The sequence below is a fragment of the Amphiura filiformis genome, chromosome 13 (assembly GCF_039555335.1).
Source record: "Amphiura filiformis chromosome 13, Afil_fr2py, whole genome shotgun sequence".
Lineage (NCBI taxonomy): Eukaryota > Metazoa > Echinodermata > Ophiuroidea > Amphilepidida > Amphiuridae > Amphiura > Amphiura filiformis.
In genome coordinates this window covers 65,475,304-65,499,565 of record NC_092640.1, presented here as the reverse complement: position 1 = coordinate 65,499,565, position 24,262 = coordinate 65,475,304, and the positions used below count along the sequence as shown (strand labels likewise).

The window sequence follows — 24,262 nt, the reverse complement described above, 5'->3', positions numbered from 1 at the left end:
GGGATTATTGGGAGATTGACTGCCTCTTCATGAACGAATGATGCCTCTATAATGGTACGTGACGGTTAGCCCTCAACTGTAGAACATGTCTGATTTCCTCAACAAATGATATTTCATCAACACAATATATGAGTATCTATCATGTAGTACGCGATTGAATACTGATACTATTGAGCTCCCACGAGACGAAGCAATTTTCAAATCGTATCTGTATAATACGCTGACATTATCCGTGATCGATAGAATGTAAGATAGAAAAGCCTTCTTGAAATACATCATTTATATACAATTAGTCATCTTCACCCTTTTCATCCATTAACCATGTGACACATATTACACTATACTATGAATGATACTAGTATTTTGAAACCTGAAGGAAACTAGAGTCTAGTCTCTAGTTGCTAAGAATTTTTTTCATATTCTGAAATCCCCCTTGGATTAAGTTGTATAGTAATACGTTTTACAATTCGTTTAGCAGCCAAAAAACAAGCACATTACTAAGAATACATTCTTTCAAAATTAATCATAATATTTAAAATTACCTGATTGCTATTAATGACAATATACAGGGTACAAAAGAAATTTTGTTTAAGAGAAAAATACAAATTATAAATGTTTTGATAAGTACAATTGAAAGAATATTGCCCGAAAACATAATAGGTAAAATAGAAACCTCGTTTAATGCCACTTTCCAATTTTCCCCATTTCATCTCGTGAAAAGATTCTTACCATTGTACTTGTATGGAACACAGAAAGATATTCCAATTTGTTTCTAATCACATTTATGTTTACATATTCCTCAATGACTGACTGATATATGAACAAGCATATCTACTCAGTTATTGAAAACTTAAGTTATCTAATGACAGTGTCTGATTGATGAACAGACGATTTCCTTCAACGCGATAGTGAAAACAAAACATCTCAGAACTCGGCGTTTATTGGCTGTTGCGCCTATACAGAATCTCCTAGAATACCCGTTAAAACGACTGCCTCGACTCGTGAAAGTGAAAGCTGTATCTCTATCTCTCTCCATTTGCTGACGAAACACGATTGGAGGCAGACAGACTGAACAGTTGCTGTGTGATCATCATCGCTATGCATCTAGTGTGGGAACCTCATAGGAGGCGTGACTTTACCACGTGACGCAATGGCGGTGATATCTATTAGAAGTCTATTATCATCACTTCATAAGAGTTCAATGGACTGGTACAAACCTCACTCTAAACTTGTTCTAGGAAAAACAACAGATCTAAGAAGACGAGCAGCTGAATACTAATGCACATAACGACCGTATATGACTTTCAATTTGTGAAACACTTTTGGCAAAACGTGTAATTCATATTTGCTGCATGTTTTGGATATACAATACAACACTTGGCGGCTGCTTCAAATTGTACAGTACATTTGAAGAATTTACAAAGCCTCGCATTACTACCTGTAAACGTGTATAAAATATTACATATATCACCATTTGTTCTCTATAGTTGGACGCAAAACTAGTGCAAGCGGCAAACCTGTTACCGGTACGGATTCTTAACCTGGTTCGGAGATGAAGAAATTTAAAAAATAATATTATTTTCTACTAGTAGTTTCGATTTATTAAATACGACATTGAAGATGAATGTGAGTTTTACATACGCAACTTTTGAACTATTTTTTGCCATCATGGCAGTACTTGGCAACGGGCTGGTACTGTTAGCCTTTGCTAAAGTAGAGCGACTTCTCCGGTCTCAAACTAACTACTTCATATTATCCCTTGCCTCAGCTGATCTTCTTGTTGGCCTCCTAGGGGTACCTTTTGCTATCCTTACCAGCGAAGGACTGCCTTATAACTTCCGTGGCTGTGTCATCATGCTAACATTTCTATTATGGCTATGTGGAACATCAACCTTTAGTCTAATCGGGGTAACAGTGGACCGTTTTATAGCAGTTTCACACCCTCTAAGTTACCAGAGTATTATGACTGGTCGTCGGGCAGTAATCATCATAGCTTTATCATGGGTGATGTCGGCTATTGTCGGGTTTTTACCCGTTGTGGGATGGAACAAAGGATATCCATCAACTCCTGGTTGTTTCTTCATGGAAATTATTGATATGAAATACATGTTGTTTAACGCCGTCGTGGTGATATATATACCGCTATTTGTTATGATTGTGTTGTATGGCTTCATCTACAGGGCAGTCCGTGAGCAGGTAAGTCTACTTTCCCGTCGCGTTTTGTTGATAAATCATTGTTGACATTTTGTTCCGAAGGTCGCAATCTTGAAATCTCAAATTTGAATACGTAAGTAATATTAATTTGCAATTCCACGTTGTTGTTTCATTATTTCTTAACCTATTTGTATTTCATGGCATAAGGATTGGTGAAATATCCTAGTATATTTACAGCATTTTCAATACAATCGAAACGACTATTTTGAATCGAATATTTACATATAAAAATACGTACAATTGTTCGATAGACAAATTCTAAAAGAAGAAACCCTAGTTTTTTCTCCTTAAACCGAAACTTATACCAACGCTAAAAGCATGAGTTCCAATTCACATGAAACAACGCACATATTATTACCATATTTTGTCTCAACAACACGCCAAGTGATACTTATTTCCATCGTCGTTGTTCTAGATTTCACTTTCTAGATGGTATCTGTAACCAGATTTACATCACTCAATGGCTAATCTCATCCTGTGTGCACCATAGATTTCACACTAGACAGGTGGGAAGTATAACTGTTACACCTTAAACAGACAGGTCAACTTCACAATAATATGCCAATATTCATGAGTGTTATAGTAACGGAAACTACCATGATCCCATAGTGGTTAGAAAAATGAGATATGTTTACGTTGAGAACATCTAACAAGATCTGACTCGGTACTAAAATAAACCAACTGATTCTTTCCATACGCAAATTCTACCACTACTTACTAGATGAAAACGGCTAGTACAGGGATCTATACGGCGATTTTTTTAAATTTTGGGTGAATTCAAATTGAGAAAATATTCTAGGTATGACTTGTTGTACTAGAAAACGGCTATGGAAGAAGAGAGAGAGAGAGAGAGAGAGAGAGAGAGAGAGAGAGAGAGAGAGAGAGAGAGAGAGAGAGAGAGAGAGAGAGAGAGACGAGAGAGAGAAAGTAAAAGATGATGAAGAGAAGAAGATGAAGAGGAATAAGAAGACGAAGTTAAAGTAAAAGATGTAGATGAAGACAAAGAAGAAAACACGGAAGGAGAATGTGTAGGAGTAGAAAGTAAATACTAATCTATTTGAGTAGGCTATTTGTGGCAATTTCAATTCCCACAGGTAGTATGAAAATATTTGAGAAAATCAATTTCATTTTTTTTTTCAACATTTGAAATGTACATTTACATTGGCATGCGTGTTTTAAAAAAATCGTATTTCGTCAGAGACATCTGCCAAACCCACATAGTCATGTTAAAAGTATGCTTCTTTTTGCCGAATTACTTTACTCATCTTTTACGATCACTAGATTCTGCTCGTCTGTTACGACACAGTTTTTCAATACCAATATGTTTCTATACCAACAAAATGAACTTTGAACACTAAGATTGGATTAAAAAATTCATGTATTTTAACTAGAGGCTAAATTATGCACATTTGCACATGAATGTTAAATAGATTGTTTAAAAATACCACCACAAATGAGACTATTTTGCTCATTGTTGATATATATTTCGTCATTACATCACTACATTATTAACTCATCGTATAGCTTTGCAAAGTTCTGTACTTTGTTCTGACAGCTCTTTCCCGATTAAATCAATTCCAATAGTAATCAAATAAAAGAGCGCGGATTTAATTAGAATCGATTTGAGCTCAGATTAGTACATTTGACACTTCGGAGCTGCGACTTGATTATACTAGAAAGCAACTGGCCTAATATTTGAGATTGATAGACGTCGTAGACATGGTTGTATCATCCATTCAATCATAAGAATAACGTATATTCGAGAGATTATTTAAAAATAGGACAATGTTTTAATATAAAAATTGCAAAAATTCAATGGAAGAATCAAATTGTGATGGATGGGAATACCAGTTCTAATTAAATTGCTATAGGGGATATAGTTAAAATAATTACTTACAATGTAAAGGAATGAAGAAATCGTTTTGAAAATTGTGTACAGTACATTTATCTCAGTTAGAGTTCATTTCACTCTGGAAAGTGTGACGAAAGATTGCAATTTACTCAGAGTTAAAAAATTTCACTCCATTGATTACTGCAACCAATCCATAAAATAGTGATATATTAAATTTAGAGAGAAAATGGTTATTGTTATCGCGTAGCGAGGGCCCGGAGCGAGGGCTAACTTTTCAATTTTAATGTTATAACCATGTTCTGGTTGTCTTTTATAGAATTTGACGCAGTCATCCGCTGCCTCTAATAGTATCCTCATGTTCTACGTGTATATCTACAGTTTGCAACACTAAGTCATGGCTAAAATGTTTATTCTTGGTATAACAAAGATTAATCTACACATACATTAACAATTGGATTCAAATCAAGGAGAATTTGGTGATTAGAGTTTGAGTCATTCTCTTAATTATTGTAATGAACGAGATAATTACTTTTTGTGATGCGTTTATATGCTGCATGAGTACGTCGTGAGGAGAGCATTTGATGGTATTATACAGATCAGGTATCCGTTGGATGAAGCCTTGGATACGCTGACAAAACATCTATTATTGCAAGGTCTTATTGCAACCTGGGCTACACCCCAGTGTTAAAAACAATAAGGGTAATAATCTGTGGAGGAGATGAAGACCAACACATTAAACATGTTAAGGTTGATTGCAAAATTGTGAAACAAGTTGACACTTTCAACTTTCTGTGATTACTCATAGTCAATGCATGGGACGTTCGCAGGAAATTAGAAGACACCTATCCATGGCAAGAATACCTGCAATTGCTTTGACAGAAATATAAAAAGACAGATGTGAGCTCCAAAACTATCTCTTTTTCCCGATTGTTCTGTATCGGATATAACGGTGGTTAAAAGGGCAGATTAGAATAAGATTTTTATTTTTTGATATGTGATGCTGACGGAAAATGCTGAGCGTATCGTGGAAGAAACAGGATCAATGAAATTGTTAGAAACCAAATTTAAGAACATGCTACCCTGTGCCAAAAAGCAAAATGATATTTTTTTAGACGAGATGCTGAAAATAGATTTATATTTATGCAATGTTGCATGGAAGCTTAGATGGACTGATTGAACAAAATAGTCAATTTGTCGTAGCTTACCGCCAACTTACGACTGAATGAAATTCTGAACGAAGAACCATCATCAACAGAGTCACAAAGGGTCAGTCATGATTCATAGGACCAAGACGACGATATTAGTTTTAACAATTATAAAACAAAAATACGTAACACAAGGCAGTTGTACCTGGCGCCACTTTATTTAAACACAAAAAACATTTCAGAAAATTGATCTATAATAAATATAAACACAATTTGACCACCATCAATCTCCGTTATTACCTACCACACACAAGCGCTTCTGCATAGAAGAATAACATTAGAGCAACAAGGAGAGCATTTTCATAGTTTATAATGAATTGAAAATCACCGTAGCTTGTCAATGCCCTTAAGGTATTGATATACCACATGCATCATTACACTCTTTCTTTTTAATCTATAAAGACTCACTTTAGCAGAACTTTCCAACATTAATTAGCACTTTTAAGGAATACCTTTATTCATGCAGTCTATAAGTAAATACTTATGACATCCTTACGCTGTAAATTCTATCACATCTGCAATATCTACCAAAAAATATACAATATAGAATGTAGAAATTGTAAAATGTCTATAAAGCAGCTAATGTGCCTTATTGCACCAACCCCTCGACATTTTCTGCCTTAGATAACTACTTTTATGCAATGTACTTATTTATGTTTGTTGTGAAGGGGTTTCTTGAGCTAACCATTTAAATGTGGGGCATTTACTTATTGATTAGATAACTACTTAACGCAGTATACTTATTTACATTATTAATTGCTTCGGTGAATGTAGTTTGCAAAAATTATGGAGCTTAATGTATGAGCAAACTTCAGAATTGAGGGAACTGCTTGTTCCGTTTATTTCAAATATTAAATTAAGCATACAAAAGGTTTTGATTGATTGCTAGTCGATCTTACAATCAAATTACGATGTTATTGGTTTGCGATACAATCTACATTTGAAAATCACATAATTCTACATCAACGCATCTTACCACCATGTATTCCATGGGGCCTCCTCAAGGATAATTGATAGGAATCTGTCACTGACATATTCTGAGCAGCACATTTGTACTTATAAAGACGTATGTCTCTATTCAAATCTACATGATTGTCGCTATTTATTGGAATTGTATAATTTAGTTTTGCTCGAGAGAATATACTAGGTATAAATGTATGCCAAAGAGACACATCTCTTTCGAAGGTCGTACGGAGATTAAATTTTCATAGAATACATTGGAAAACATTATCATTTGGCCATCTTCTTTTGAATAATACTAAGCATTCTTAATATTATAACCTTGATGGATATAGTATAGACACGTGCCACGAAAAAAACCTAAAATCTAACACAGAACAATGACAAAAAATCAAACAGATATACGTCCACACCCACAACCCGACCTCACATAGGTCCACCCCAACAAAGTGTCCCATGGAATTTTGTCACACATCACGACAATCCACAAACAGGCAAAGGCATCTCCATCAAACACCAGCAAGCACAATCCACAAGGCACTCACTATACATGAAACATCGACCTTGAATCGAAATTCTTTGATCCTGTGGACAAAATGAAAAAAGCTTTGAATTTTTTTAAACAAAAATATTAGCTTATATCATTTATATAAAACGTAGTTCCATAGAACCATTGTATACTGCGCCTGTAAAGTATCCTTACACTTGGAAAAATAATCACAATTTCAAAACTGAACACTATTGGGGTAAATTTGTTTTTGTAATGGACGCACTATTTAAGCCTGCACATTATGACACCACATTGAATCCAATGTGACCTCAAGAAGTAGAGTTACAAGCAATTGAATAGTCGAAGGTCCCGTTTTAAAAGTGACAAACTGGCCTACAAACGGCGCAAAAAGATTCCAATAAGCGCACCAACGAGACAACACAGTTTCTTCAATGAAGCTTTATTTAAATCTCTGTACTTTTCATAACTTCCATGTTATTTGTCAGCTCTTTTGTTTCAGTTTTCTTTTGTTCCTTTTGGTTTTAATTAGAGGAATGCACAAATTAGCCATTTACCACTCTCAAACCAGATGTCTAGTCCGTGGAGTTTTGAATAGGTCAGTTTGTCACTTTTAAAACTGAACCCTCGTCTAATCAAATGCTTGTAACTTTGCTTCTTGAAGTCACATTGGATTCAATGAGGTGTCATAATGTCAAATTTAGCCCAATATGGTTCAGTTTTGAAATTGTGATTATTTTTCCAAGTGTAAGGATACTTTATTGGCGCAGTATATTTTAAAGCATTGGGAGAAGCTAGCAATAATGATTGAATTATTCAATTCCTTTTGGAACAATAAAATAATTCTTCTAATAAAATATAATAAAATAAAATAAAATAAAATAAAAAATAAATAAATAAAAATAAAATAAAATAAAATTTGAAACCATTTATATTAAAATTAAATTTGACAAAATTAATTTCTGGTTAATTCATTATCCTCCATTATCGCGTCTGATTCGTGGAGTTCATATCCAGGCTCAAATCGGCTTAAAACATTGGGGGAAGCAAACTTCATGCACAGTATTATTGTGAAACACCTGGCTACTCGTACATGTATATTGCTGTAAAGTTTTTATGGTTTCACTACAAGAACAGCTTGTTAATTGAAATATGATAACTAACGAATTTTATTCCTTATTCAATTAATCATCCTAAAAAGTTGCACATTTTGATCTCGCTATCTTATGATATGTTTTTCTGTTTCTACTGGCCTAAAAAGGTTGTTATAATGTCGATTTTAAGGGTAATCCTAATGTTCTTTCCTTGCGTTGAAGTAAGTTTATAATTTTTCAAACTTGTCTATGCTCTGAAATGCTGTTATATCTTTAACATTCCGCTGCTATATTTGATCCAGCACCTGTTTATTTATTATTCACATCTATTGTTTTTATGTGTTTTTGTTTGCCAAGTGATTTTTCATCATCTTATCAACACAAACCAAATACTTTTTCCTTGATGTAAATTATTGTACATAATGCAAATATCAAACCAATGTAAAGTTGCTAAGAGCAAGAAACAATGAAGAGAAAATATTAGAAAATATTGAATTTTGTTTTAAAATAGAAACAAAGTATTATATTTTACTCGTTGTATTTTTGATAAAAAGCCGTGTTACTCTAGGTGGGTGTCAAAGTAAAAGCATCAATTCTTAATCTTAACAGGTTAATATTGCAAGTAGTAATCTTAATAGTGCTTTATCACTAGGTTTGATAATAAACTATACATTAGATAAACAAGAAAGATAAAAAAGGGAATAGTATGCATCTCGTTGATAAAGGTCACCATATAAAAAAGATTGTGAAGGATTTAAACCCAAATCTCCTAAAGGCTTTATCGCAATGTTATCAATAAAGAATCTGGGAGGTTTACGACTTTATATCCTCATGAAAAACAAGGTACGTGGGCATTTAGGCATCCAATGTCTTAAATGTAGTAAAACAAAGTCGCTACTGCATTAGTTGTAGATTGATACTTATTTCTTGTCAGTAACAAGCGATTATTTTACAAATGAAAATGTAAAATTTTCTCAAAGTTACAATATACATTGTAGATCAAAGTTACAATAAACGTTGAAGCGTATTGGTTAAATCTCAAAATCTCAACAGCGCGATCAAATATATAAATCCGACATAGTGAGTATACAGGTGACGTGACTTAACATGGGGACACATTGATGTAATTGAAGTATCAATTTGTTTGTGTAAAATAGGTCAATATAGAGACTATATTTAGAAATCCTTTAAAAGCTTTTGTAAGCACTGACCAAACACGCATATAAACGCTGCAAAAAGTTTGGAAACATTCCAAAACGGCTTTATATCAGAAATATTTGAAATCTATTTCCATATTGTTTCAAATCAATACAAACATTTTTTTCCTGTCAAAAATAACACCACATTTGTGACCTTAACTTATTCCATGGTTGAGTAACTGTCTTTTAAAGACAAGAAGGTCTCAAACAAAATGTGCCAAATCTGCCATTGTCTGCGCCATTTGCATCAGTAAAAAGGAGTAAGGAATATCACACTGTTTCATTAAAAACGGTTTCGAAGTGCTACAGCTAGATGTACTGTTATTCTGCATCTGTTGTTTTTCTTGGGCAGCCAGTTCTGGGTCTGTCTTTGACATCTCCGGTCTGACGAAACTTGGATTTTAGCTTGGAGATCATACTGGGGGAAACTCCAAAACTTGATTCTGATGTACGACAGCCTCAAGATGACCAATAGCTTGAGCCTTACCCAGATCTGATAATCGACCATGGTTGATTAGAACTTTCTTGCAAATGACCACTATGAAGAAGTGACCAGCAAGAGATATTGACTTGTGTTGATACATTTGAATCTACCTTTAGAACTGTTAATCCCATCCTAGCACTTTTCATCCAACATGATATACCGCAAACAACTTTTCATTCATTCTGTTGTTCATGGAAAAACCACTCGTTCATTCATTCAAAGCAATGAGATGAGCGCAGATAACATTTTCTTTGAGACCTCTCTCAAAGAAAGTTACCCAGCCGTGGAATATGTTATCGTCACAAATGAGGTGCCATTGTTGACAGGAAATAATATAGAAACAATATAGAAAATGTGACCGTTCACGGCGAATGAGCCGTAAATTCCTCCCCCGGTCAATTTTGGTTTATTTCATGTTTAACAAATATACATCATAAGCTTTAAAATGGTATATCATTTGACTTCAAACGATACCCAAAAGCGGGGTTATAGTTTGTTAAACTTTGCTCCTTCAACGACATTGAATACGACATTCGTACACATTTTACGCTGTAACTCAGAATACAATTTAGGGAATTTACGGCTCATTCGTGCTGTACGGTCACAAATGATTAAAAAAATGTCTGACATACAGCGTTTGTAAAAGTTTCCAAGCTTTTTTGAGGAGTTTATAAGTAGACATTGTACACAAACTTGCATCTACGGATTAAATTGTCATTGTTTTTAACATTCTACTCAAAAACGATCAATACAAATTATGACATTTACACACGAGGTCTGTGAAAAAGTCACATTTATGCGATTACCACCTACCAACGAATCGAACCGTTGCTTCTTGCGATTCTATAAACTACGATAACGTTCATTTGCCAAAAAGGTGTCGCTCGCTGCTGGCGTCATAGCTGATGACTTCAATCCAACAACAGGATATTGGATATTTTTTCACCAGAAACATTGATGAAAAAAGTTCCTATTCTGTTATTAAACATTAGAAAGGTCATTGCCACAGATCAATTCAGCAGACAAATAATAAAGTCTTCAGTCTTGACTAAGATTAATTCACGAACCAATCCATGATATTCTTCTCATTGCCTCGGTGATCATATAAGGAACATTTAAACATGGTGAGACTACGTGTTTATGTAGGGGATAAATTCATATCAAATCTCCTTGTTAATAAAATGACGGAATATTATGTTTCCAGCTTCAGAAAGTCAATAAATCATCGGATACTTCCTGTCATATGAATTATATATTGATAAAGTATCGGAAAGCTGTGTATATCTTATGTGCCATGTATGAGTTGAAGAATGTAAATGACTTGACCGACTGAAATAAAACTGCCATGACTTTATCAGGACAAAGTTAAAAGCAATACATGTAGCTATAGATTGCGCAATGTACTGACAAAGTTGTGGCTGAAAATGGTCGACAAAATGATCATCAAGATGACCATCACGTCACGTAAAAAGTTAGTCATACCATTGCCTGACGCACAGCCGAATATAATCATATATGACCGTACAGCACGAATGAGCCGTAAATGTCCTCAATTGTATTCTGAATTACAGTGTAAAATGGGCATGAAGGTCATATTCATAGGTATTTCAATTTGGTGCTACGTGTATCTCATTTAATCTGTGCAAATCGGAAGTAAAACGAGGTAAAAGACACATGTAAATGCAAACCGGGCTCTGTTTCCTGCTGTCTGCTTGCAAGTACATTGTGTCCATATTGAAATTTGTTGATAATGGCTAAATATTATCTATTGTGACTTAAATACTGATTATAATGTAGACTGAAAATATAATATTATATCTCAGCGTTTGAAAACAACGTCAATTCTAAGAGTATAGCTGAAACACGTCATCGAGTTGTATTATCATACATAACAGTTATGTTTATACAATAGAACAGCTTTATACCTAAGGATATAATGTTAAACTAATATTATACAGAAACGTCATAGTCATATCAATTATACTCATGAGTAACGTAAACGCGGTGTTAAATATACGTTATAATCTAAAAACAATAGTAACTTTGACACAAGAGTCGTGGATTATAAATTTCCACTCCATCAACCATGTCAACAGTCAAATGATAATTATACTACACTCCATACTAAAACTTTGCTCTTGAATTAATTTTAGTCGGGATCTTAAAAATCTGATATACTACTATATTCCCGTGTCATTTCATTCTATAAAAACTAGACTGACCTCAAAAAGAAACTTATAATTTTTCACAAGGTCATATCTAAAAATCCTGTCCATAAAAATGAAACAAGATAGCACACAGGATTACTTCAATTCTCTACTCTAAACACTGGTCAGTAACCAAACAGTTGTCCAACTGACACAACAACAAAATGCACTGACATGGAACGGCTTCCTGGACCATATTCAGTTTGGAACAAGACCTGTTTCTTGAAGAAAGTGTGTGAAAAGCACAAGCAGCCCATTCCACACTATTCCACTTACTCTGTGGAAATAATCACCTGTGTAAGGATCGTGTACGCATTCTTACAGAATTCTTTTGCTGGATTCCAATTATTCGCCTGTGAATGTGGTCCAGGAAGCTGTTACGTGTCGGTGCATTTTGCTGTTGTGTCAGTTGGACAACTGTCTTGTTACTGGCATACATTTAGAGTAGAGTAAGTAATCCTGTGTGAAATTTTTGTTTCTTTTTTTTAGACCAGTTTTGGATGTTTTGGCTTTCAAAGCGTACTAGCATATTTAGCTTCTAATCAGATCAAAAGTGTGTATTCGTATGTCACACTGGTTATGTGATCAGAAAACCAACCAGTGCATATAACCACTATATCGGACGCTTTCACATCCATCTTGCACCGATTTTACGATTGATTTTGACAATATTTTGATTTAGAAATAGCTCATAGTGCAGTTATGCTGCACAGCAAACATGATTCGACCTTTGTAGTACTTTTAAGTACTAACCTGGTGAACAGGAAATTACTCCAGCAAAATCAATCGATAAAGTCTAGTCTATCCTCCACATTGAAAGGTTGACTGCACTTATGCCCAAATATGTCACTTGCCAATCAATAATTACACACTCGAAATTCCCTGACTCTCTCCAGTTATGGAGACCATTTGCAGATTTGCCCCACCTACTCAGTTTTTAGCCTACATGTAATGTATACAATATTCTTGATTGACAGCAAGTACAAAATATATCCGTCAAGTCAAGTGGTTTAGTTTTAATGCCCTTCAGAAGAGAGTGGTGCACAAAATGAGTGATAGTCACTAAAAGTTGCATTCGATTTACACAGGAAATTTTGCAGGCCATGCCGTGCCCTTCCTTAGTAAAAAAAAACCGTGCGAATATTTCTAAACATCTAAATTAGCTAAAAATTTAGGACATGCTACAAAACTATATTTTCTAGATTTTAGAGAGTACAAAAAAGTTAGTTTTCACACAGTGACGTTAACTAGTCAATGGCCTAAATGGACAGTGACTGCAGTATGGGAATTATCATAAATTACAATCGTTACCTATATATATTAATTGTTTACACAATTTTGATAGCTTGAAATTATTGCAAATTAGGATTGAAAATAATAGAACCTATAATAATTGTCATTCTTCTGTCATTTATATTTCACCTGATGATTTGGTGGTTTGATTTGATGGTCTTGTGATGTATTAAGTGAAAAAAAAATAGGGGAAAGAAACGGACTTTAAGCAGACAGACATATTAAACAAAATGGGAAAGTAAATAATAAAGTTGGTAAAAAGAACACCGTTCAGTTTCACATGGAATATTATGTAGCTGATTGAACGTGCCAGCACATTTCAACAATTATTGTCATTATGTTGTCATACAATCTCTATGCATCAACACGGAAGACGGAAGCTTCTCTTGCAAAGCTATTCGACTTCAATATTTACTATACGAGATTGTTATGTGCTAAATGGAAATACGGAAGTAAGTCATCCGCGATGTGAAGAAGAAACCTGTTTTGCTAGCCGTATTTGTTCAAATAATAGTAAATATAAACGAAATGCCAGATATTGCATTTTCATTGTGAGAGTACAAATTGGTAATGTTTGTAACCGATTCATAAGTGTGTTATCAGATTCGCTAGGATTCTGCCAACTCGTGTGATTACATACACTTTTACAATGTTGTCACTCTTAGCGCCAGACCAAATTACTATTTTTTCACGTTTCTGGGCTGATCTTTGAAATTGAAGTCACGTTACACTCCCGTGCGGCGGTAATTAATTCCAAGGAACATTAAATAGAGGCGTGCAGGGTTGGTAACATTGCAGGCTCGTGCAAGCGAAATAACACAGCTCAAGGCTGATAGCAACGATAAAAAGACGCGACGCATAGGATGTTTACTATACACCAGGCACAAAAAAAAAGAAACTCGTCAGTTATAGTCATCCTTGCTGTTCAACAACCTGATAATTTTGGATTATTCTGAAATACCGTATGCATTTTGTTAAATGGACTTTGCTTTCACATTTGACACCCTGTTCGTGAAGATCGAGCAAGAATTGACCAAGATATGCGCCTCTATACCCTCAAACCCTAAAGTCAAAAGTTGCGTACATCAAATTATAGCAAAATTATCAGGAATATGAAACTGTCTATGTGTAGTTTGACTACTATCCTCTTGAGCTTTTTAAGTATATAAAACTGGTCCCGTTTCCCTCGATGTCGCACACACTGCGAGCAGGAAGCGCAAAACAAGAAATGGCTCTTAATCCTTACCTTCAAGTTGATGAAACCACGATTTGCTAATATCACCTGAGCACTCTTATCCGGAATAACATTTTACATTATTGTAGCCGATGAAAGCGCAATCTAACGGAACTATTTTTACACATTGTATTGAATTATACATGGGAACTTGATACCATATACAGGCTGAGTCAAAAAGAAGTAAACTCATGTTTGAGGGGCTGTAACTCAAGAACTGTAAATAATCTGCTAAACATGAAAATACCACTGGAAAGAGCAAATTCTATTTGATTCGATTTGATTTGTTCGGGTTTTGACAACCCTGGATAACCCAAGAAAGCCTCTATTGAAGCTTATTTCCATTGGGGTCCATTTGAACATCGGGACGGGTTGAGAACAGCCAGGGGTTAACACCCTACTCTTTTCGAAACTGGCTGCGAAATACATGTACAGGTATGGCTCTCTGCACATGGGACCGACGGCTTAACGTCCCCTCCGAAGGACGGAGTACTTTCATGATTCATTTACCCAATTCTAAATGAACCATGGGGAGAGCAGAAGTCTGAATTTAATCTACAGAAGTTGCCAATTAATTTCAGACTTTTTTTTTCCCAAGTCAATATCCCAGCAAATCGCCACCGCTGGGAATTGAACCCAGGACCTCATGCACTGAAGGCAAGTACCCTAACCATTGCGCTACGCTCTCCCTACAACGTTGAAATAAAAAAAAAATTGTTGCAATTGCTCACAACAAACTCAAGTTATACTCATTTGAATACAACCACCCATTTTTGTAGCTGCACACGGTTTCACTTCCCAAGTAGGGGCCTACCTATTATACTGATTGGTAAGGCGCGATATTCAAATGCAAATAAATTTCTGTGGCAGGTGTGGTTTCGATCAACAATTCCTACATATTAAAGGGCTCTTTTCAATATGAATTTTACTTCATTGCACTACATTATAATAAAACGGGCCAAATGACAACACTGCACCATAATTTACCGCACGGGAGCGCACGTTTATGTCGACGAAGTATCATGATGCAAAGAGTCCCAATGAAGTTCCGCGTCTCTTTGATTCGTCTCCAATTTCCTACAGCTAACCGGGTTTCATGTAAGGGAGCAGTATATAAGAATGTGAACAAGCTCAATGGGCATGGGACACTAAGGAACAGACAGCCGGAAGCTTCAGGCAGACCACGAACTGCTAGATCACAACATTGCTAGAGTTAGACATGCGTTACAGCAAGACCAAAGATCAGCTCAATCCTTTATCCAACATTCCCTAATCAATGGGTCTGCCGGATCGTTCGTAAAGACTTGAATTGGTATCCCTACAAACTATAGTACCGTCATGTACTTTGTTGAATATTAATTAAAAGCAAAAGTTGTCTTTTCAACAATAAATCCTGTTAGCACTTTGCTGATTCGTCGAAATTGAAATGGATGAAAACCAATCAGGCGTGTGCAGCTACAAAAATGGGTGGTTGTATTCAAATGAGTATAACTTTAGTTTGCTGTGAGCAATTGCAATAATTCTTTTTTTAATTTATACGTGTAGAATTTGCTCTTTCCAGTGATATTTTTACTCAGCCTGTATGAATGATTTAAATGCTATGTGATATTTGTACGATGCATTCTTCAAACTACAGCTGTATGTTTCGTCAGGAATACGCTTTCGTTACAATGACATAGTAGTTTAAAATACTTTTCTACTTACGATAAAACCTGTGTTTTGAAGTTTAATAATGTTATAATTTAATATGTTTTACGAACTTAGAGCGTAGTATCACGAGTAGAATGACATAAAGGAGAAGGTGAATATTTAGAAGATGACAAAATACAATAAATGAGAAGAAGAAGAAAGAAATTAATAAACGATTTCGTTACATTCAATCAAAAATAACATTCATTATGTGTTCATACAAACACATTCATCTAGCGGCGAAATTGCAAAATGTGTCAGAATCGTCAATTCTCTTTTGCAATGAAAGACAGAATTATTTGATTAATCATTTGCGCAGATCTTGAGCTACTAATTTGACTTCCAGTAAGGCTATGAGAAACGGGTCCTTTTCTTAGCGTGAAAACACCCATTGTTAGCGCAATCCATACGGCTGAGCAGTTTTGCCGTCTCTCTCCGCCCATCATGTCGTTCGCCGCCTGATTTTATCAACAAAAAAGTAAATAAATTTCTTCCTTGATCTTAAATTCTATTGTGTTTGAGACAAAAAGTAATCCATTGTAGATGTGAAAAGATGTGTCAAAGTAAAACCCTTAATCAAACAAGGTAAATATTTTTAAAGTATTAATCTGAATTGTGCTTTATCTGCTTTATCACTAGTATTGATAATAAACTATTTATTATAAATATAAGATATTACACAGTCATTAAAAACGGGGTTTTTTCTTTGCATTTCTTGGATAAAAGTCAGCGAATAAAGAAGACGGATGTGCTTTATCTCGAAATTATAAATAAAGCATCTGGGGGTTTACGACTTATACACCCTTAGAAAAATACACTAGAAAAAATATTTCTCAAGTAAAAAGTAAAAAGTTTTTGGAATGATTTTACAAGAGCGAAAAGAAAATCATTTATTTTACTGTAAAAACCAAAGGTGGGCCTACCTCCTCCTCCTCCTCTTTCTTAGGGATCACTGAATAAGATTTCAATTTAAAACTTTTACTGCAATAGTTATGATGTGGCCATATCTAGGCTAAATGTAAAAACAGAGTAACTCAACCGCGATTTCTATTCGGATTTGGGTAGTGACAGAAGAAGTAAAATATAAAAGCAAAACCAAATACCGCTTACTTCTAAGATGTTGTCTCTCTTGCCGGTAGACAAATATTACTATTTTTACGTTTCTGGGTTGATCTTTGAAATTGAAATCACGTCACGTTATACGTGCGACGGATTATTAAATAGGGGCGTGCAGGGTTGGTAACATTGCAGGCTCGTGCAAGCGAGATAACTCAGGGCTGTTGATAGCAGTCATTGCAATGTAAGTAGCTGTAGTGGGCTTTTGACTGTAAGGTTTCAGATAACTTCTAGAAAGTGGAAGATAATTTACAAGGGTCCTTACATGCATGACAGAATTTGAGCTATCTTGCTTGTTCGACGATAAGTCGATTGTTCTTTTAACTGCAACAGTAATAACTCATTAACGTTAAAGGCACATTTCTTTTTAGTATCATTAAACAAAGCCTTCTTGGCTCTATTAGCTATTACCATGCTATAGGTTTTCATATCATATTATTGATTGATGAATCATATGATTGATAATATTTACTTTTTGAATAAATAAGCTATAAAATATATGAATACCATTCAACAATACTTAATAAATATAATGACATTTTAACCAAACCATCTCTCACTTTAAAGCAAGCTTCAGATTTGATTACATACAGGAAGTAAAATACAATTTGATTGACTTCACGTTGTCCCTTAAAAACATGTTTTTTGCTCTAGGAACAAAATGCATGCTTTAAGTGTAACAAGACTAACTGCAATTCATCTTGAAAAATTCAACATAATTCTATAGTATCGTCTTTATGCAGCAACACGAGTAAAATAGAATAAAACAGAATTAATGTGATATGACCGTGATAAAGGAGAGAAACGTAAGCAATTCTTCTACCTATTTTGCGATACATAATTCAGTTTTATACTGTAGTTCTCGGTATCATTAAGTAATAGCAAAGTTATTAGTAATATAAATCTGTCCATACTGTATAAGTATAGTTTGCCAAAATAAAGAGACATGTTGTGAGGAAACTTTCAAAAACTTACTTATATCATTTACCCTGTTCACATCACATTAAGTCATTTTGTTGTCTACTTGCTATCCTATAGATGGAGCTAATAGAAATTAGGTTATAGTAAGAAATAAATAATGGATCGTGCCTAAAAAGTATACATATTCTGTTCCTTTAACCAAGATATCTATAAATTGTAAACACGAGATAGCTCTTCTTCCTGCGAAAACTGAATTCCTTTCGGGTAAATGCGTAAAAAACGATATGTACAAAATAATGGATAGTCTGTATCGTGTGCGACAGAGTTTAAGAAATTGTACTCAGACGTAGAACGCATGACAAGATTGATTGGAAAACAATTGGCCTGCAATTACCCCTAGGAATGTCTTAATTTGTTATTCATTGGACGCACTGGGAAACGTGAACGAGACGTTGCTCGGGAATGATGTTACACTTCTGTGATGTATACTTCAATGACTTTTGTAATGTTACTGTCCTTTTGTAAAATACTGGAATGACGTGTATTCTGGCACAGTACCTGTATTATGACGTCAATTGTACTTTTTACTTTGCCTTTTGTGTAGCTAGATATAATAATAGTAATGATGATGAAATGATAATGATAATAACCATGTTTTAAAAGTTTTACCGTAACGATTTGATAATCATACTCATCTATTTTTTGTATAAAACACTTATGGAATATCTTTCAGCAACTACATACATGACCTAAATACTGAAATACCTGAAGAGTAGACAATTAAAGGTCATTCTCTATTGAACATAATTGTGGCAGAGATACTTTCATATTTAAAAAACGAAGGAAATTAAATACAATGATAAATTTGGCATATTGAATAATAAAGCGATATCACCAAATAGTATGATATGTTATACCTTATAAGAGCAGTTGTATTACCTACAAGCCGCCACAACACAGCATATGGCTTCCTGCCTATTAGTTGTACGTAAAATAAAAGTAGAGCACGCTTATCTTTCAAACTGTTTGTTCAAGTCAATCGTTGTACCTCCTGAAGCTTTAAGAAATGAAATGATTAAGAGAGTTTAATAGTGATGTAATTATTATTATTTTCTGTCATTATAAATCAGAAGCCTAGAACTAAGTTTAGAATGAGGTGATTACGATTATAATTATGTGTGTTCTATTGGGTAATGCCTTTTTAATTGAGTTAGTCATTGCTTATTGTTTTATTCGGAAACGATCTTGCAAGATCTTGTCAGTACCCTCGAGGAATAAAACGTACAAAAAGGCCACATATTCCTCGTCCGTTTAACGTAGTAATAACACTTAATTTAATTTTTTGCATGTTGAATCCTATTTGGAACCTAATTTTTTGGCATATACGGTATAACATAAGACAAAAAGAAGAATGCACTGAAAAAACTGGAATGGCATATGGGATGAAAAGATCACAAGCCGGTAAATTTTGTTAATTGAAACTGATTAGTGAGTTTTAATCACATACAGCATCAGGTGTTCACATTTTCAACACATAAATATGTAGGCTAATGAATACACAAATGATCAATTCCATTAATGAACACCTAATTAGTTTTTCGCATAATGTAATTTCTCTCTGCTGACATCAACTGATTTATAGGAATAATGACGTTTTTGTTTTCCATTCTCTTTTCTTGTTTGCATACAGATCCGCAAGATCCAGCCTCTTGGAAGTATTTCATCCGGGAACTCAGTCAATACAGTGAGTGGACAGGAAGCAAAGAATAGTCTCAAAAAACGTTTATCATCCTACAAGAGAGAGCTGAGGGCCGTTAAAGCTGTGGCGGTTATCATACTTGTATTTATGTGTTGCTGGCTACCGCTAAGCCTATTTAACACAATAACTTCAATATGCCCATTCCCGAAGTGTAGAATTCCTTTTGAATTATTAAACTTTTTTATCATCATATCTCATGCTAATTCTGCCATTAATCCGTGGTTATATGCTTATGGAAGGGATTTTAGAGTGGCTTATCGTCGCACACTGGCGTCGCTGTTCCCATGCTGCCATATTAATACAGATGATATTGCGACTACTAGGTATCCGGGAGAAGGACAATCTGGAGAAGATTCTACCAACAAATCGTGACCTTCCAAACAAACAATCAACAGTATTAAGTATTTATAATGCAAGCTACGGTATTTTCATCGTCAAATGATCTGCAATACGGAAAAACAAATAAGACATCAAATATTTATAGTATGTTTGTAAGAAGTGAATTTCTTGAAGCCTTAATTGAAGAGAAATAGTGCTGTATTCTGAGAAAATGGTTTATTACTTAAATGGTGAATTTCATGTAGGTCCTAGTAAAACGTGCAAATAAATACGAGAATACTATGTAGAGGACAGAATAAGAACATTACCGTCTCCGTTTTTATTACTACGTGATACTACATGCATTGCAAATTCGTTAGGCTCAACTATCAACTGCATTAAAATGCGAAGTCTAACCAATGTTGATTAAATTTTACCAAACATTAGATAAAGTTGAAAGAATTGTTGTATTACTTTTTGCACATTAATTAGAATTGTTGATATTTGAAAAGGATCCGCGAAATCAATATGTGATATTTAAAATAATATATACACAATTGCACAATTGGAGCAAGTTTAAGGAATACATTGATGTTTTATACCATACACGTTTTATTTATTTATTTGACTAATACAATTAGCTTTTTGAATGTAATGTTTAGTGTTTATATTGATAGCATATAGTAATTTGACCGATGATTTGATATTGATGGTAACATTTCTCTTTCAATTGTAATGCAATTTATATGTGACATTTTGTTAAAAATTAACTGTATAATTTATACGTAAATTCAAGTTTATTTTAAATCGTGTTTTAAGAATATGTGATGCAATCAAGCAAAATGATTCGGATGTCGGGAATGTTGATTTTGAGTATTTCTTCCTTTGTATTTTATTGTTCAGAGCAACACTAAAATGACCATATCTCTGGAACCATAAGTCTAATAATGACGGGGTTTTCAGCAAAATACAGCTATGAGAATGGCTCATATAATGAGTTTGAAAACTGAATTTTAATATTGATCGACATCAGGCTCATTTTGCTTGATCGCATCACATATCAGTCCTGTGCTTAAATGTGACCGTACAGCACGAATGAGCCGTAAATTCCCTAAAATGTATTCTGAGTTACAGTGTAAAATGTGTATGAAGGTCGTATTCGTCGGTAAGGAAGGAGCAAAGTTTAACAAACCATAACCCCTCTTCTGGATATCTTTTGAAGTCAAATGATATGCCATTTTAAAGCTTAAGATGTAAATGTTCTAAATACGAAATAAAACAAAATTGACCGGGGGAGGAATTTACGGCTCATTCGCCGTGTACGGTCACAAATTTATAAGTGTAATTTTTGTCCGATTGCTAACATAAAAGGGACTCATAAAACGATTTAGAGTAGGTTATATTATTCAAACGTAATAATATAGGTTAAATGAGTTCTACCAGTTCTATTTTTATGTCAAACAGTAATATTTGGATACAAATTAATGACAAACAGTAAATCGGATGAATGTATGGTATCATAATGTTGTAAACACAGAATGCTGTAGTCAAAATGAAATATACAATCCCAGTTAAGTCCGCCGTGTTTCCGACGCGACATACATTGCAATATTCGGTTTAATGAGCAGCTTTTTTCCATTTTAGTCGATCCTTGATGCTGTGAAGAACCGTTGGTAAAATGATGTTCCCACAGCGGAAAACCAAGAGTAAGACATCAGTCGAACTATATCTCAACATATTTACCGTCAATAAAATGGTCGATAGTAATTGTATAAATAATTAAAAACCCCATTCATCACCGGTTAAACATGTAATCAATTACTTACTTTTTCATTGTTAATTAATTTATGTCTCAGAGATACTTTGCTGTGTGAATGGTACAAACAAAAATTGTGTGTCTTTTGAAGGTGTTTTCGTCTTTACACATATCTCAGAAAAAAGGGTTTGACATTTTTCCAGGTTTTGTGGGAACAGGTCACAAGTTATAATATTAATTTAAAAAAAAAGAAGATATGATTTTGCTTCTGTTTTGGGATCCAGGAAGCATTATTATTGTCTCGTGCGAGATAAACTCTTAGGCCACAGTATAGTTTGACGGGGTTTGACCACCTTTACGGACATATTTTTCCGTTACGACAGACGTCATGTTTCTCAGTTCTTTTTCGACGTTTCGTACGCTGGCGGAAAATTAACCACTGGCTCTGTCGGTGGCCTTTATGTGAACAGACTGTTGACATTTCTGAAAAAAAATATATGAACAATACCGGGAGAAATAGTGGACCTATCGGACTTTACTTTTATCAACATTTAAACTATCCTGGGCCATCGACTTTGATAGGGTCAGACTTGACATGCCAGACTTGGACAATCGTTAAAATGGAGTTAAAGTCGCTGCGATTCCTTTGACCTGTTTTCAATGAAAACAAAACAGTTCTCGGAAATGGTTTTTGCCAAGATGTAGATCTACACCCTACAATATAATATGAACATGCAGCCAATGTATGCAAGTTGCATGAATACAGCTGAATACGATGGATGCATACTTGTTCTTGTTATACCTTTCATTCACCGGCCCGCAAAACTAAACTATGGCCCTAATCATACTTAAAAATGGTATGTAGAAGGTAAAGCCTTGTATTACATTTTAGTTGTCAATTAATAATTGCAGACAAAGTTATCAGAGTCAGTGCACTGAGCTGCTTCTTTAAGAAATGTTTCATGGAAGGAAAATGATGACAGAATGCGTATTTTGAATAAAAAACGATAAAAATAAATTCTGTGTGTGCAAGTGTTATATTTCATGAAATAGTGCCCTTTTGTTGAAGTACTTACTAACAAAGTTCCTTTAGTTAAACGTGTTTTTTTTAAATACTTCTTTGAAATCACAAAATTGCATTGAGCAAAGGGCAAAAACTGTCTAGTGTCTCATGATGCCTCGTACTCTAACGTCATTAAGGGTAGACGAGGTATTGTTGGTCGAAGCAACCTAAAATCGATTTTCATTATCTAGATCAATATATTATTGAAAATTAACACCTTGATGTTTTGCAAAAGTTCATTCTACAAGTCGTATACTCTGCAAACTTGCTTAATTTATTGTTGTTAATTAGTTATGTACGTTTTACAAAAGTGTTGTTGTTTCAGCCCTCTTCACAACGTAACTCAAGAACCGCAGCACCTATAAAAGTATATCTGTGATATTTTAATTCTTCTACACACTCGCTATGAATTGAGCAATGCAATTTTTGCCAAAGCTCACTACCATTCGTAAGATGCTGTGAAGTACCAAATCACAACAGTTTAAAATAATAAATATCCTTAAATTATAAGGTATAGGTATACAACAATTAGAGCTTTGATATCTGTCCCACTCAAAAAACCACTTAAAGGTCGGAGAAGTACCTGACAATGCAGAGAGGTTTGCTCTAACGTATTCGTTAGGGCAATAATGGGTACACTTAAACTGTCTTTAAAGTAAATGTAGAATACGCGATTAAAGTGTTTATATATTTTTTGTCAAGAGCGAACGAAAACAAGAATATGCTTTTGGCAAGTTTGTGTTACCTTCGTCTCAACGGAAATATGGATTTTATTTGTACGCTTTTATAGGAGAGAAATGAAAACTTAAGTGAATCGACTCCCTTGTATTGTTTTCAACCAATATCTGGATGTTGGCGCAAAAATCAACGCATTGAGGTAAATTTTGATATACTTTCAAAGCAGCTGTCCAAACGTTCATGAACAGCAACAGATCAAGCATACAAAGGGAGAGAGCATAATTTCCCCAAAAGTTGTATCTTCTTTCGAATATAAGTACCCTGAAGCCCCAACATAATATGGTCAAGTTTGATTGTCTGCCTTAAACTTAACAATGAATTTCACTGGAAATGTAGAAAATAGGAAGATGATAAAGATAAAGTAGTCTAGCTGGCCAAAGGTTCTGAAAATCTATGCGAGATGAAGATAAAGAAAACAGTATATTGATCGGAAGGTGCCAGTTGTTTGGTGTGGTATAGATGTCCATCTCTAATCACTTATGCTCAAGGCCATTGAACATTTCTTTGTACGTACTATTCCTAAAGAAGGCTAAATGATTTCTCCATTTGTAATGATGAGCTCTCCGGATAAAACACGTTTGCTTTAGGACGATAAATTATTGATGACTGTCTGTTGTTATTTCCGGTCTATCAACTGTAACTCTTAACAATT

General features: G+C 34.5%; 1 protein-coding gene across 1 annotated transcript; it reads left to right on the top strand.

Moving 5' to 3' along the window:
* Nucleotides 1-1,053: 1,053 nt before the first annotated feature.
* LOC140168658 (adenosine receptor A2a-like) lies at nucleotides 1,054-20,479 on the top strand. Its single transcript, XM_072192073.1, has 2 exons — nucleotides 1,054-2,196; nucleotides 19,667-20,479. The coding sequence occupies exons 1-2, from the start codon at nucleotides 1,621-1,623 to the stop codon at nucleotides 20,105-20,107; spliced, it is 1,017 nt and encodes a 338-aa protein (XP_072048174.1). The 5' UTR covers nucleotides 1,054-1,620; the 3' UTR covers nucleotides 20,108-20,479.
* The last annotated feature ends 3,783 nt before the right edge of the window (nucleotides 20,480-24,262 follow it).

Excerpts from the sequence above, each read along its gene's own strand:
- LOC140168658 (XM_072192073.1), top strand. The coding sequence starts at position 1,621 with ATGAATGTGAGTTTTACATACGCAACTTTTGAACTATTTTTTGCCATC. Across the intron at positions 2,197-19,666 it reads ACAGGGCAGTCCGTGAGCAG|ATCCGCAAGATCCAGCCTCT; the intron begins GTAAGTCTACTT and ends GTTTGCATACAG.